Genomic DNA, 16,726 nt, shown 5'->3' with positions numbered 1-16,726 from the left:
ACCTGGACAGTTCCCTCATGAAAACAGCTAGGCCAGGATCTTTGACAAATCATACAGTGCATGTTCCACTGGCTAAAGGACTTTATGAAATGCTTCAATATTTCACCTCCACAGTTTGCTCTTTTATTTCAGACTTTTTAAAATGTATTAAATGAATACAGCAGCAGACACAAACTGGTTGGCCCACGTTATTTCAGTTAAACCAGTCATCACGTTTCCTCTTCTGACACCACAGACTCCACACACTTTCAGTTTTCACTGCAGACATTCTGTCTATTAACGTCTCCTAGCCAGGCAGTGTGAGATGTGTTTGTGTAGAAGGTTAACAATCACACTAATTAAGAGCAGAGGTTGCAGCGTGCGCAACATCTCTCCCAGCCTGACACCACTAGTCTGCAGGGAGGTAGAGTAGATAGGGGTAAAGTGAGAGGGAGCGAGGGAACGAGGGAGGCAGCGAGGGGGAGGGAGGGACGGGGAGCCCAGAGAAAAATCATACGTTCTCCAAGTAAGTTCCACCTTAGTTCCTAAAGAGAAGTACTTATGACAAGGAGCAGAGCAGTAGCACCCATCTAGAGATTTATACCCTGTGTGTGTGTGCGCACGCATGTCTTCAAAAGTGCATGTGTTTGTGTAGGGTGACAGTGCTAGGAGAGTGGCTGTGACTAGGAGCTCCTTGGGGCTTATTTTGGAATAGGAGAGACGGAGGGCCCAGGGCTCATTAAAGCTGCATGGTCTCTAAGCCTGCTAGAGGGGATAGGGGATATGGTTACTACAAGGCCCCTGCCCCGGACACTCAGCGCCTCATCTGTAAAGTGCTCAGCACGCCTGACAACTCCCAGTCACGCCTTTTTAAATAATTAATGGGCAAAGATTAGTCCGTCAGCCTTGAGCCGAAAGGTCCATCGATTTCTCACGGATGCATTTTTAATGAGCACATTTCAGCGAGGCACTGTCTGTGAACAGGGGGCTCTGGCACACCTTACATACGGCAACAGCCACGAGCCCTCCAGGGGAGCAAATGAATACACAAACAAAACAATAACAAAAAATACAATCCTTCTAAACACTGCATCTTCATTGGTGTGGAAACAAAGGTGTCAAGTTTTAAGATTCCTTATCTAATCTGTTTTTTAAAAAAAATCATTTTGGGTCATCTTTATACAATGACTAGTAAAATCTTCAGGGCTAAAATATGTATGTTTCCCATTGTTTTATTGAGCGATCCATGGAAATGGAAGGGATCAGTCAGTGGTGTTTAACGGTTCAGATAATCATTTTATGACCTACTTTATTCAGTACGGCTCATCCTGGACCAGGCCCAAATCCCCGACACTCAAAGAAGGAAGAGGCGTCGTTATAGAGGCCAGCGTGCGGGATACCTGACGAGACTACGTCGGCGAGTGGATAAACCGCCTCTAACCTCCGTTCTTTTGGTGAACATGCAATCACTGGAGAATAAACTTGACGAGCACCATTCGATCTATCCTATCAATGTGATCTGAAGAACTGTAATATCCTATGTTCCTCAGAGTCGTGGCCGGACATGGAAAACACACAGTACCAGTCAAAAGTTTGGACACACCTACTCATTCAAGGATTTTTTACATTTTTACTATTTTCTACATTGTTGAATAATAGTGAAGACATCAAAACAATGAAATAACACATTTGTAATCATGTAGTGACCAAAAAAGTGTTAAACAAATCAAAATATATTTTATATTTGAGATTCTTCAAAGTAGCCACCCTTTGCCTTGATGTCAGCTTTGCACACTCTTGGCATTCTCTCAACCAGCTTCATGAGGTAGTCACCTGGAATGCATTTCAATTAACAGGTGTGCCTTATAAAAAGTAAATTTGTGGAATTTCTTTCCTTCTTAATGCGTTTGAGCCAATCAGTTGTGTTGTGGTAAGGTAAGGGTGGTATACAGAAGATAGCCCTATTTGGTAAAATACCAAGTCCATATTATGGCAAGAACAGGTCAAATAAGCAAAGAGAAATGACAGTCCATCATTACTGTAAGACATGAAGGTCAGTCAATGCGGAAAATTTGAAGAACTTTGAAAGTTTCTTCAAGTGCAGTCACAAAAACCATCAAGCGCTATGATGAAACTGGCTCTCATGAGGACCACCACAGGAAAGGAAGACCCAGAGTTACCTCTGCTACAGAGGATAAGTTCATTAGAGTTAACTGCACCTCAGATTGCAGCCCAAATAAATGCTTCACAGAGTTCAAGTAACAGACACATCTCAACATCAACTGTTCAGAGGAGACTGCTTGAATAAGGCCTTCATGGTCGAATTGCTGCAAAGAAACCACTACTAAAGGACACCAATAAGATGAAGAGACTTGCTTGGGCCAAGAAACATGAGCAATGGACATTAGACAAGTGGAAATCTGTCCTTTGGTCTGATGAGTCCAAATTGGAGATTTTTGGTTCCAACTGCCGTGCCTTTGTGAGGCGCAGAGTAGGTGAATGGATGTTCTCTGCATGTGTGGTTCCCACTGTGAAGCATGGAGGAGGAGGTGTGATGGTGTGGGGGTGCTTTGCTGGTGACACTGTCTGGGATTTATTTCCAATTCAAGGCACACTTAACCAGCATGGCTACCACAGCATTCTGCAGCGATACTCCATCCCATCTGGTTTGTGCTTAGTGGGACTATCATTTGTTTTCAACAGGACAATGACACAACACACCTCCGGGCTGTGTAAGGGATATTTGACCAAGGAGGAGAGTGATGGAGTGCTGCACAGATGATCTGGCCTCCACAATCACCCAACCTCAACCCAATTGAGATGGTTTGGGATGAGTTGGACCGCAGAGTGAAGGAAAAGCAGCCAACAAGGGCTCAGCATATGTGGGAACTCCTTGAAGACTATTGGAAAAGCATTCCAGGTGAAGCTGGTTGAGAGAATTCCAAGAGTGTGCAAAGCTGTCATCAAGGCAAAGGGTGGCTACTTTGAAGAATCTAAAATCTAAAGTATATTTGGATTTCTTTAACACTTTTTTGGTTACAACATGATTCCATATATGCTATTTCATAGTTTTGATGTCTTCACTATTATTCTACAATGTAAAAAAAATTAAGAAAAACCCTTGGCTAAGTAGATGTGTCCAAACTTTTGACTGGTACTGTACATATTACCTCAATTACCTCAACTACCTCGTACCCCTGCACATTGACTCGGTACTGATACTCCTTTTACATAGCCTCGTTATTGTTATTTTACTGTGTGACTATTTCGTTTTTTATTTTTGTAAAGTTTTCTTACTTTTTAACTCTGCATTGTTGTGAAAGAGCTCGTAGTTAAGCATTTCAGGGTAAAGTCTACACCTGTTGTATACGGCGCATGTGCCAAATATATTTTGATTTGGTAAGACCTGGAGACAGTCTCATGGACTATCAGCTGTCATGGCTGCATCACCTTAACACGCCTGTAATAATAATAATAGATTTTATTTTAAGCGCTTTTCACGACACACAAAGTCAGTTTACATACACAAGAAATCAGTAGTATAAAAAGCAATAAAATCACATATTAAATAAGTAAGTATATAAAAGTACACTAAACATGATGACAGACTAACCGTGGAGAACACTAAACATGATGACAGACTAACCGTGGAGAACACTAAACATGATGACAGACTAACCGTGGAGAACACTAAACATGATGACAGACTAACCGTGGAGAACACTAAACATGATGACAGACTAACCGTGGAGAACACTAAACATGATGACAGTATAACCGTGGAGAACACTAAACATGATGACAGAATAACTGTGGAGAACACTAAACATGATGACAGACTAACCGTGGAGAACACTAAACATGATGACAGACTAACCGTGGAGAACACTAAACATGATGACAGTATAACCGTGGAGAACACTAAACATGATGACAGACTAACCGTGAAGAACACTAAACATGATGACAGACTAACCGTGGAGAACACTAAACATGATGACAGACTAACCGTGGAGAACACTAAACATGATGACAGTATAACCGTGGAGAACACTAAACATGATGACAGACTAACCGTGGAGAACACTAAACATGATGACAGTATAACCGTGGAGAACACTAAACATGATGACAGAATAACTGTGGAGAACACTAAACATGATGACAGACTAACCGTGCAGAACACTAAACATGATGACAGACTAACCGTGGAGAACACTAAACATGATGACAGTATAACCGTGGAGAACACTAAACATGATGACAGACTAACCGTGAAGAACACTAAACATGATGACAGACTAACCGTGGAGAACACTAAACATGATGACAGACTAACCGTGGAGAACACTAAACATGATGACAGTATAACCGTGGAGAACACTAAACATGATGACAGAATAACTGTGGAGAACACTAAACATGATGACAGTATAACCGTGGAGAACACTAAACATGATGATAGACTAACCGTGGAGAACACTAAACATGATGGCAGTATAACCGTAGAGAACACTAAACATGATGACAGACTAACCGTGGAGAACACTAAACATGATGACAGTATAACCGTGGAGAACACTAAACATGATGACAGTATAACCGTGGAGAACACTAAACATGATGACAGTATAACCGTGGAGAACACTAAACATGATGACAGTATAACCGTGGAGAACACTAAACATGATGACAGTATAACCGTGGAGAACACCTGGACATGATGACACACTAACCGTGGAGAACACTAAACATGATGACAGAGTAACTGTGGAGAACACTAAACATGATGACAGACTAACTGTGGAGAACACTAAACATGATGACAGAGTAACTGTGGAGAACACCTAGACATGATGACACACTAACCAGGGAAGTGAACTAGACAGTGGATAAAAGCTAAGCCTGTGTGAAGAGGTGTGTCTTTAGTGTGGACTAGAATATGTGTATGGATTGTGAGGTTCTGACATGGAGAGGGAGGATAGTTCCAGAGTTGGGGAGCTGCACTGCTAAAAGCCTGGTCTCCCATAGAGCGGAGCCTGGTGAGAGGGAGGATGAGGAGGCCAGTGTCAGATGTGCACAGTGAACAGGTGGGAGTGTAGGGGTGCAGGAGGTCCGTAAGGTATGTGTGCGCCAGTCCATTGAGGGTTTTGTAGGTGAGCATGAGCAATTTGAAGATGATCCTATATTGAACTGGGAGCCAGTGGAGTTTGATGAGGGTGGAGGTGATGTGGTCCCAAAGTCTGGTGTGTGTGAGGACTCGTGCAGCCGAATTTGGAATTTGTTGGAGTCTGTCTCGTGTTTTGGCACGGAGTCCGTAGAGAATGGCGTTGTAGTAGTCCAGGCGTGATAAAACAAAGGTGTGAATGAGGGTTTCAGCAGTTGGGTCAGTGAGAGAGGGTCTGAGTCGTGAGATGTTTTTTGAGGTGGAAGAAGGCTGAATTGATGTGGGGGTTGTGCTTTGGCAAAGTGGGTGGGGTTATATCCTGCCTGTTTGGCCCTGTCCGGGGGTATCATCGGATGGGGCCACAGTATCTTCTGATCCCTCCTGTCTCAGCCTCCAGTATTTATGCTGCAGTAGTTTATGTGTCGGGGGGCTAGGGTCAGTCTGTTACATCTGGAGTATTTCTCTTGTCTTAACCGGTGTCCTGTGTGAATTTAAATATGCTCTCTTTAATTCTCTCTTTCTCTCTTTCTTTCTTTCTCTCGGAGGACCTGAGCCCTAGGACCATGCCTCAGGACTACCTGGCATGATGACTCCTTGCTGTCCCCAGTCCACCTGGCCATGCTGCTGCTCCAGTTTCAACTGTTCTGCCTGCGGCTATGGAACCCTGACCTGTTCACCGGACGTGCTTGTTGCACCCTCGACAACTACTATGATTATTATTATTTGACCATGCTGGTCATTTATGAACATTTTAACATCTTGACCATGTGCTGTTATAATATCCACCCGGCACAGCCAGAAGAGGACTGGCCACCCCTCATAGCTGGGTTCCTCTCTAGGTTTCTTCTTAGGTTTTTGGCCTTTCTAGGTAGTTTTTCCTAGGGAGTTTTTCCTAGCCACAGTGCTTCTTTCACATGCATTGCTTGCTGTTTGGGGTTTTAGGCTGGGTTTCTGTACAGCACTTTGAGATATCAGCTGATGTACGAAGGGCTATATAAATAAATTTGATTTGATTTGATTTGAATTGGTGATGTTCTGGATGTGGGGTTTAAATGACAGGGTTGGGTCAAATGTAACACCAAGGTTCCTAACTGTGGAGTTGGAGTGGATGGTGCAGCCGTCGACCCAGTTTGTTAATGAGGGAGTTGGGGCCCATGAGCATGATCTCTGTTTTGTCGTTTAGTTTGAAAAAGGTATTGCTCATCCAAGTTTTCACTTCACAGAGACAGTCAACAACAGAGGGAGGTGACAAAGTGGAGTTTGATTTTGTGTTGATGTAGATAAATGTGTGTGTGATCTGCATAACAGTGAAATCTGAGTCCAAATTGACAGAGGATCTGACCAAGGATTAGCATGTAAATAGTAAATAGTAATGGACCTAACACGGAGACTTGTGGAATACCTTGTGAGACAGGGGCTGGGGCAGACCTGTAGTTGCCAAGGAAGAAAAACTGTTGTCTATCAGATAAATAAGATTTGGACCAGGCAAGGGTTGTTCCGGAAACTCCAAGAAGCCTCTCCATCCGGTCAGTTAAAATCTGATGACAGACAGTGTCAAATGCTTCAGACAGGTCCAGGAGGATGCGGATGGAGATGTTCCCAGCATCAGAAGCACAGAAGTGGTAATTCACTATCTTTACCAAGGCAGTTTCAGTGCTATGCATAGCCCGGAAGCCCGACTGAAGGGTGAGACTGTTGCAGCTGTTGGTAGATAGCCTCCACTTTGTTTTGAAAGGATGCCAGAAAACTGTCACAGAGGTCGTGGTGATTGTGAGAGAGGGTTTGTCCAAGGGGCGGTGAAGTCCGTTGATGGTTGAGAAAAGCACTCCTGGGTTTCCTTGTTCATTCCTTATGATGTTGGATGAAATAAGCAGATTTGGTTGTGGGAAGTGAGTTCTTGTAGTTGTGAATGTGGTCTTTGTAGGCCTCCTCGTGGATAATGAGCCCTGGATAATAAGCCCTGCCCTGCAGTACTGTCAGAATCACAGGAAAAGCAAGGCTTTACTATAGAATTACTATTTATATACTATACTATGCTATACTATACTGTGATATACTATTACTATATAATTACGATTGTATTTCTATGGTTGGAACAGTGTCATCATCTTCCTTCCTCATGGCTTTGAGGGAAACCACATACTGTAGTCATGTGTTCATTGAGTTGGTAGAATGTGTTGGAATTACAGTGAGAAAAATGGGCATGCTAAAAAAAAGAAACAATAGGAGAAACAGTGAAGAGTGGGGTTTTAAGTGGACGGCAGGGCTGCGTTCTGTGTAAAGCAATAACATATCATTACGGAAAGCCCACGGTTTATCCCACCCAGAGAACATATCAATCTGAATCAACAGCCTGGATTCAATCAAACTGTCGGGAGATCAACCTCAACTTTTGGTGAAAAATTCTAGGAATACCTCGCGCCCATACCAAGCTCTTTACAGATCATTAGTGTGCGGTTACATGAGTTCACAGAAATGTCTGGGAAATAAAAAAGTGTCATAGATGAGGTTAAGAAAAATCACCTCTCAAAAGATGAACAGATGAGATTAGAGGGAGGATAAAAAGAGAGAGAGAGAAGAAGAGAAAAGAAATGAGATGTCAGGATTACCTTTCCCGTCTCCCGGTCAAAGTCCACATAATCTCGTGTGGGCGTCTGCCTCTGCTCCCCGTGCAAGTTGGCTGGGAAGAACTGCAGTGAGAGGTTGGTGCCCGTCGCCACAAAAGCCTTTTAGAGGGAAATCAATACAAACAGGATCAGAACACTGGGCCCGAGCATAAATTATGCAGCCCATCATTTCTTTTTCACATCAGAGAGACTTGTGTCTGGAGCCAGCGCTCCAGAAAAAAACAAGAGTCATAATTTTCTCTATTTGGAGTATAGAGTTACGTACATCTGATTTTATTTTACCAACACTCACTGTTGGAATACTGGGCAATAGAGAACTGACTTTAGAAAAGACAGAGAGACTGAATGAGAGGGAGATGGCATGAGTGAGAGATAGGAGGAATACAGTAAGAGAGACAGGGAAGGAAAATCAATAGTAGCTTAAAAGCAGCCCCTGCCTAACACTAATGACGCAGGGTCCAGATGATTTCTTCTGAATTATGTTCCCTGTGCTTGGTTGGTGTTATGGAATTTACCAGCTCATAGGTAAAGATTTTAAACAACTGAGCTCCAAAAATGGACACAATGTTTTCTGTTGTTTTCGCAGCATTACTTCAACCAGAATAAAGGAAAAAACAACACAGGCAGAATACACAAAACACATACTAACACAAAATAAAATGTTATGACCATATAATTACTAAGGCTATATGTGCATAGCATATATTCTGCCTTATTTAATTAACAAAGTCTATTTGAATGTATTTAATTTACAAACATTTTAGGTATGATGATGGTAATTTCAAATGGCTTTCTCAGTCAGAATAATTGTATTTTGAAATAGACACACTTGGGTGAATTGGTAGGGTTAGGACCCTTACAGAGCAAACAGTGACAGTAACAAATCAAACAATCCTCATAAAGCACCAAAATACTTTAACCACAAAAAAATAACTAACTAGAAGTAGGCCTAGTCACAATATTATTCTTGTGAATATCTTTGTGAATCTTTTTGTCTGGAAATGGCAGTGAATGCACTGCAATGTCACTTTATTGTTTAATGGCAAGAGGAAAAATCCTTGATTTGAATTAGCTTACCAAAACTATTAAAAAAATCTGACTCAAAAAGAGTGAAATGTTAGACTACTCTAAGAATATAAGTAATAGGCCTACATAAAAAAAATACATTTGACTTAATTACAGCAAATACCTTACTACACTCTTAGAATGAACGGGGACTGGAGTGAACCTGGAGGAACCCCTGGAGTTCCTCAATGAACCAATGGTTCATATTTGCACCTTTGGTTAGTTGAAGGGTTTCTTGGAGGAACCTTTAATTAATGTTTCAACTGGTAATCTTTTGATAGGCTGCCACCTCTACAATTAAAAGGTTCAAAATGTAACCCCTCCCATCACAAAAAGGTTCCAGTTTGAACCTTTAAACAGATCCTTTTCAAAGGAACCTTTTTGAACTGGAGAGGTTCCCCGTGTGGCATTTTTTAGAACCCCCAACGGTTCTTCCAGGGACAGAGTCCTTTACTTAAGAGTGTAGCCTACGTGAAAATATCGTGATGACTGAAAAAGGAGTGAGCAGAGGGACCGTTTTATGGAGCCACTATCGGTGCCGCCAGACCAGCTCTGCTCCGACTTCAGTCATTGTCAATGCCCCAATTGTGTTTCTCTCCTCTAAAGGCTGTTGAGACAGAGACAGACCTTAATAGCCTTGTCTGTCAGACACCTGATACACAGGTTTATGACCGTTCTGGATAGGGAACTAATCATATTACAGTGTTATGAAATGTTGGTGAAATAATGTTATGAGGATGTTTTTTGTGTTGTTTGCCAGAGAATAAAGGATTAAGTCATGTTTTGGCTGATGTTTTATTTTATAATTTTGTCAAATTTAACCTTTATTTAACTAGGCAAGTAAAATGTCTAGTTCCGTTCCGTGTGTCTATTTATGCAACTTATTGACACACACTTAAGGTTAGTGTAATGATGTCTGATTATAGTGTTATTATCGCAGTTGTATGCTGAACAGAAATGTTTTACTCACTATTTCTGAGCGACCGTCTCTAGAAGCGTTCTGAAACCTGGCTTGCCTCTCCTCGTGCGGTCTGTCTCGGAAACCTGTGTATTTGATCTGAAAATAGGAAGGGAAAATGCATCAATAAAGTTAATCCCAGAGGGAAAAAAATACATAAGTAAGTAGCATAAATATACTTTACTGCGAAGGCATTAATCATGGCTCACTTTACGGCTCAGATGATAGTCTACATTTTAGAGACGTCTTTATTTTTTAGAAATTCTTACAATTCCGAGGTATCAGATTAATTTAATTCAAATGCATCTCCATTTAGCCTATTGAATGATACAATATGGGAAATAAATGGACATTAGCCATGAGGCAAAGTCACCGTGAATGACAGTGCTTCGCGCACTGAGGTGATGAGCGACTCCGATAAGTTGATGGACAAATCAAAACTAAAAATAGTTTCATAACTCTTCCACTTTTTTGAAAAGTGTAGGCTTATTTAGACATTACAATATGAAATAACGTATCAGATAAATTCAACAGCGCTTCATATCTATAATGGAAACCATATCCATCTTTCAGTAAGAAAATAATAAAACGGCTATTGTGCTGCCTCAGCGCAACGTGCATTTCCACATTATGAGATACTTTGTTTCCGCCACCAGATAAAATGTATCCAATGAGTAGACTTGCCTCGCACTCCCGACTGAGTTTCCTGAAGAATTCTTCGTTTTCAAACTTGCTCCTTTGATCCGGGACCACCCGAGGCATCTTGAAGCTTTGCTGAGAAATGTTCCTTGATTTTAATTGTTTTGTGAGCAAGAAAAACCTTTTCCGTGAAATAACAGCTATCCCGCTTCTATTCTCTTCCGTCTTGTTTAGTAGCAATGTGCTAACGTAATATTTACCTAATTGGAAGCAGGGTCGTGATCTCTCCCCGCTTTCAAATCTAAACTAGTGAGTGGTCAGTCTCTGCCACTGCAATGGATTAGGCTCAATTTCGCACTGGGCTATAATTCCCTCTCACCCTGAAGCGTGTGATCCCCGTCCACTGACAACAAACGCCCGCTCTCTCGACTTTATCTGTCGCGCTGCATACTTCCTGGCTCCTCGGAGTCCGATTTATGACTGTACACCCAAAATACTCCCCCCATTCACAATTCTCCTCACTACTGATCCCCAGTGCGCAGGCGCTGAATTTAACAAACTTCAGAGCATAATATATAGCTTTCCTATGTATATGTCCATGTCTCATGTTCCTTAGCCCAGAGACATAAAAAACACATCTTTGTTCGTAAATTATTTGGATCAGTAGGCCTACCTAGTGGAGACATGTTTTCCATAAGCATAAGACTTCTGGAAAAAGACTAGGCTTCTGAAACAATTACTCAAGGCAAATATTTGTATCTCTGGGAGGCACATTAAGAAGAGGCATATGAGAGTACCCTAATGTTGTAGAACATTTGAATTGCTGGAAAATAGTTGCATGTAAAGCTAACGATTTGAAAACTCGGTCCCCATCTCTTTCCTCTCCTTATATCAATCAAGGCCAAGGGCAATAGTGCCGCTTGTTGATAATTGGAAACGTTGAGGCACTTTGTGATCTGTCCCTCTCTCTCTCTCCCCCCCCACACACCACACACCCACACACTCACGCATGCACGCACACACACACACACACACACAAACATACACACAAACATAATTTCATGATCCTAAATATTCTCTTTGTTTTTACTATACACTTACTGATGATGATTATGATTTGTATTCTCTTGTAGAACATATTGGCAAACTCAAGCCCTCCCTTGTGGAATGATTGCAAGATTATGCAATGGCTACAAGGCATATAATAACTTGCCTGTGAAATGACATTTTGCAAAATGTCATTCCAGTTACTAAACAGCACCAATCATGATTATTTTACTGTAAACAAAACAATTTACTCAGGAGTTAATTATTATAATTAACCACATATACTAATTAAAAAGCAAATACACATTTCTGTAAATTATTGAGATAAAAAGTAACTCGTAAAAAATGTGTGACTAATGTGAAATGTTTGGAGTATGTGTTTTAACTAGTATCTCTCTGAGGACAGTGGGAGGAGACAGGGAGTGGGAGAAAAACCCAGAGGGGAAAGCAAGAGCAGAACAATGAAGAGGCCATGTACAGACGTCCTCGTCCTGTTTGGAAGATTGCAGTTACTACTTCACGCAATACAGTTTTCCATCGCTTTCAATGTTGTACAACGTTAACGCCTTAGACACACTTGTGGTTACAAGGTTTTGAAAAACAATGTTTGCTCCAAGTGCTATGATGAACTTGATGACCACTGACCAACAACTTAGATGTTGTCCAGTGGGCTTTTTGGGGGGACTTCTGCTGCGGTGTACAGATCTTGATCGATGAGCACTTTGTCTGTGAGGAGGATATGGATTCCAAATAGACACGTCAGGGTCAAATAGCGAAGGGCGAATTGCCCATTCCACAATTCCAACTTTACAATCAACATCAATTCGAAAACATATATATGAAGAAACATTTCATCACTTGGGTTTGTGCTGTCTGTAGACTTAGCACTTACGTAAATGAAAACTCTAAACCAAGGGGGAATCGGTGATGTGGCAGACAATTAGACTTTCATAAGGCAATTTGGACCAATCACATACAGTATGTTGTTGATGGTTCTTTTGTGGGAATTGTTGCTTTTATGAGCACTGTATCACTGCAGATTCGTTTCTTGGATTGAGATCCTTCATGAGTAAATGTGTTAAAAGGAAAGGCTTCTGGCCAAATGGGGCATGTGAGTGCTTTAATAACACCACAAAACGCTCATTTATTAATAAAATATTCTGTGGTCACCGTTGGAGAGCCATTCTGACAGGCAGCTTCCAGTCAGGAGCTAGGTGTCTGCTCCAATCCTCCTCAACGGGATGGACACAGAGGCAGAGCTGTGGTGGAGAGACACAGAGAGACAGACGACCCTCTCCTGAGCCAACACATACACTGGTGCTGATGAAACATAACCTACTGCAGTTGAAATGTTCTCACATTAAAACGTTTCACTCTCATCGCCTTTAAGTTGCTATTCAAGGCCATGTTAATACCCTGTTTTCTTGTTTTGCAAAAAAAACATTGTTCAGGTTTGGTATTACATATTAAAAGGCATCAAGTGAAGCAAGCAATAACGCAGCACAGACAGAGCTAAGACTACACACATTCCCTTTACTGAACTAAAGAGCCGGTTGTTATTTGTGTGGTTGTTAAATAATGATCAATGGAAATCTATATATGAAACGAGGTGCTTTGAAGCATCTTGACTACTAACACTCCAACCTGAATCTGAACTGAAAAGATCTAAACTTGGCTCTACATGTCTGAACACATTTTCTGCAGACACTGCAGGATAGACAGCAGAGAATAACTGAAGGGGAAATGCTGTAATCAAAAAGAGAAAGGTAAAAAGGGGTATAAAAAAACTATGCATATATACTGCTGAAAAAAATAAAGGGAACACTAAAATAACACATCCTAGATCTGAATGAATTAAATCATCTTATTAAATACTTTTTTCTTTACATGGTTGAATGTGCTGACAACAAACTCACGCAAAAATAATCAATGGAAATCCAATTTATCAACCCATGGAGGTCTGGATTTGGAGTCACACTCAAAATTAAAGTGGAAAACCACACTACAGGCTGATCCAACTTTGATGTAATGTCCTTAAAACAAGTCAAAATGAGGCTCAGTAGTGTGTGTGGCCTCCACATGCCTGTATGACCTCCCTACAACGCCTGGGCACGCTCCTGATGAGGTGGCGGATGGTCTCCTGAGGGATCTCCTCCCAGACCTGGACTAAAGCATCTGCCAACTCCTGGACAGTCTGTGGTGCAACGTGGGGTTGGTGGATGGAGCGAGACATGATGTCCCAGATGTGCTCAATTGGATTCAGGTCTGGGGAACGGGCGGGCCAGTCCATAGCATCAATGCCTTCCTCTTGCAGGAACTGCTGACACACTCCAGCCACATGAGGTCTAGCATTGTCTTGCATTACGAGGAACCCAGGGCCAACCGCACCAGCATATGGTCTCACAAGGGGTCTGAGGATCTCATCTCGGTACCTAATGGCAGTCAGGCTACCTCTGGCGAGCACATGGAGGGCTGTGCGGCCCCCCAAAGAAATGCCACCCCACACCATGACTGACCCACCGCCAAACCGGTCATGCTGGAGGATGTTGCAGGCAGCAGAACGTTCTCCACGGCATCTCCAGACTCTGTCACGTCTGTCACATGTGCTCAGTGTGAACCTGCTTTCATCTGTGAAGAGCACAGGGCGCCAGTGGCGAATTTGCCAATCTTGGTGTTCTCTGGCAAATGCCAAACGTCCTGCACGGTGTTGGGCTGTAAGCACAACCCCCACCTGTGGACGTCGGGCCCTCATACCACCCTCATGGAGTCTGTTTCTGACCGTTTGAGCAGACACATGCACATTTGTGGCCTACTGGAGGTCATTTTGCAGGGCTCTGGCAGTGCTCCTCCTGCTCCTCCTTGCACAAAGGCGGAGGTAGCAGTCCTGCTGCTGGGTTGTTGCCCTCCTACGGCCTCCTCCACCACTCCTGATGTACTGGCCTGTCTTCTGGTAGCGCCTCCATGCTCTGGACACTACGCTAACAGACACAGCAAACCTTCTTTCCACAGCTCGCATTGATGTGCCATCCTGGATGAGCTGCACTACCTGAGCCACTTGTGTGGGTTGTAGACTCCGTCTCATGCTACCACTAGAGTGAAAGCACCGCCAGCATTCAAAAGTGACCAAAACATCAGCCAGGAAGCATAGGAACTGAGAAGTGGTCTGTGGTCACCACCTGCAGAACCACTCCTTTATTGGGGGTGTCTTGCTAATTGCCTATAATTTCCACCCGTTGTCTATTCCATTTGCACAACAGCATGTGAAATTTATTGTCAATCAGTGTTGCTTCCTAAGTGAACAGTTTGATTTCACAGAAGTGTGATTGACTTGGAGTTACATTGTGTTGTTTAAGTGTTCCCTTTATTTTTTTGAGCAGTGTATATATATATATATATATATACAGATATATATACTGTATATATTTATTCATATATATATTGGCTTTATATATACATATTATCTGTATAGTGGTTAGCCTATTTGTCATTCACTTTGCAGAATGAAAACACCATCATTAGGCCTAAAAGTGATGTCTATCTGATAGTTCTACTGGAACTATTATACTGCTTCATTATTTCAACTGATGCAGTGTCTGCCATGACGGCAGATTGAGTTGGTGTGAATAGTAGTAGCCTGCTGTATGTTCAATGAGTTCTGCTGCCTCCTAAGTATTAGCCCAGTTTTTGGGTCATATTCTACTTGATGAAACTTCTGTTGTCATGCCTGACTGGGGATGCAGGCAGGACAAGCTGGTAGACAGAGGGTAGGAAATGAAGCGAACATCTGAATATAGTGGCTGCCTGGGCCGGCATCACAAGTTATTAAACCAAGCATATCGAGCTACATCAGAGGCTGAGAATCACGCGGTCTCAGCGCCGAGGATGATTAATGATGTTACGGAATCTCCTCGGCTTCCCTGTCTCTCACTCATCCGTCGGCCACACATAAACAGCGTGGGGCGCCCTCTGAAACGCTGCAGGCTGCGTTGCAACGTGGTCTCAGGGCAATTCGTATTAGTCTGTATGTAAATCTGTCACACTCGATTTAGTATGATACCGATGTTACATTACGTTATGAATGGAACAGCTGTTGTGCAATATCATACGAATTAGAGGACGTACAGTATCATATGTCTTACAATAGCATACCAATTGGATGACTTAAGTTATTATATGTCTTGGAGGATGTATACAGTAGTAGTATACAGAGCCATATACAGTGCCTTCAGAAAGTATTCACATACCTTGACCATGTCAACATTTTGTTGTGTTACAGACTGAATTTAAAATTGATTAAATTGAGATGTTTTGGTCACTGGCCTACACCCAATTCCCCATAATGTCAAAGTGGAATTATATATATATATATTTTACAATTTCATAAAAAATGAAAAGCTGAAATGTCTTGAGTCAATAAGTATTCAACCTCTTTGTTATGGCAAGCCTAATAAGCTCAGGAGTAAAAATGTACATAACAAGTCACATAATAAGTTGCATGGAGTCACTCTGTGTGCAATAATAGGGTTTAACATGATTTTTGAATGACTACCTCATCTCTGTACCCCACACATACAATTATCTGTAAGGTCCCTCAGTCGAGCAGTGAATTACAAACACAAAATCAACCACAAAGACCAGGGAGGTTTTCCAATCTGTTAAGCCTGCTCCCGCTCCCCCTCTCTTGTGCTCGAGGTGGCAGGCTGCCCTTCATTATTCACACCTGTCACCAACATTACGCGCACCAGCGCTCATTGGACTCACCTGGACTCCTTCACGTTGTTGATTGCCCCTGCTATATCTGTCTGTTCCTCAGTTTTGTTCCCCGTGTCAGCATTATTGTCGTAATGTAGTTTTGTTTCCCCCGTCCAGATGCTGTTCTTGTTTTGTTTGATGCCCATTTTCCCTGTACTTGCTTCTTTTCTCCAGCGTCGGTCCTTACACAATGCCTCGCAAAGAAGTGGGCCTATTGGTAGATGGGTAAAAAAACTAAACAGACATTGAATATCCCTTTGAGCATGGTGAAGTTATTAATTACACTTTGGATGGTGTATCACTACACCCATTCAACACAAAGATACAGGCATACTTCCTAACTCAGTTGCCAGAAAGGTAGGAAACCGCTCAGAGATTTCACCATGAGGTCAAGTAAAAGGTCTGCGTGAAAATCTATGGCAAGACATGAAAATGGTTGTCTAGCAGTGATCAACAACCGATTTGACAAAGCTTGAAGAATTTTGAAAAGAA

General features: G+C 42.2%; 1 protein-coding gene across 4 annotated transcripts in view; it reads right to left on the bottom strand.

Moving 5' to 3' along the window:
- The window catches only part of LOC115196817 (core-binding factor subunit beta), a 51,720-nt gene extending 40,786 nt beyond the window's left edge, over positions 1-10,934 (bottom strand). For all 4 annotated transcript variants that reach the window (XM_029757738.1, XM_029757740.1, XM_029757741.1 and 1 more), the window contains exons 1-3: positions 10,481-10,934; positions 9,809-9,895; positions 7,756-7,872 (exon numbers count right to left, since the gene is read on the bottom strand). In XM_029757738.1, the coding sequence (XP_029613598.1) occupies positions 7,756-7,872; positions 9,809-9,895; positions 10,481-10,558 (282 nt within the window). In that variant the 5' untranslated portion in view covers positions 10,559-10,934. The remainder of the gene's footprint in view (positions 1-7,755; positions 7,873-9,808; positions 9,896-10,480) is intronic.
- Between the last annotated feature and the right edge of the window lie 5,792 nt (positions 10,935-16,726).

This window comes from Salmo trutta, chromosome 7 (assembly GCF_901001165.1).
Source record: "Salmo trutta chromosome 7, fSalTru1.1, whole genome shotgun sequence".
Taxonomy (NCBI): domain Eukaryota; kingdom Metazoa; phylum Chordata; class Actinopteri; order Salmoniformes; family Salmonidae; genus Salmo; species Salmo trutta.
Note: the sequence above shows the minus strand (reverse complement) of the source record. Positions and strands in the feature narration are given on the sequence as shown.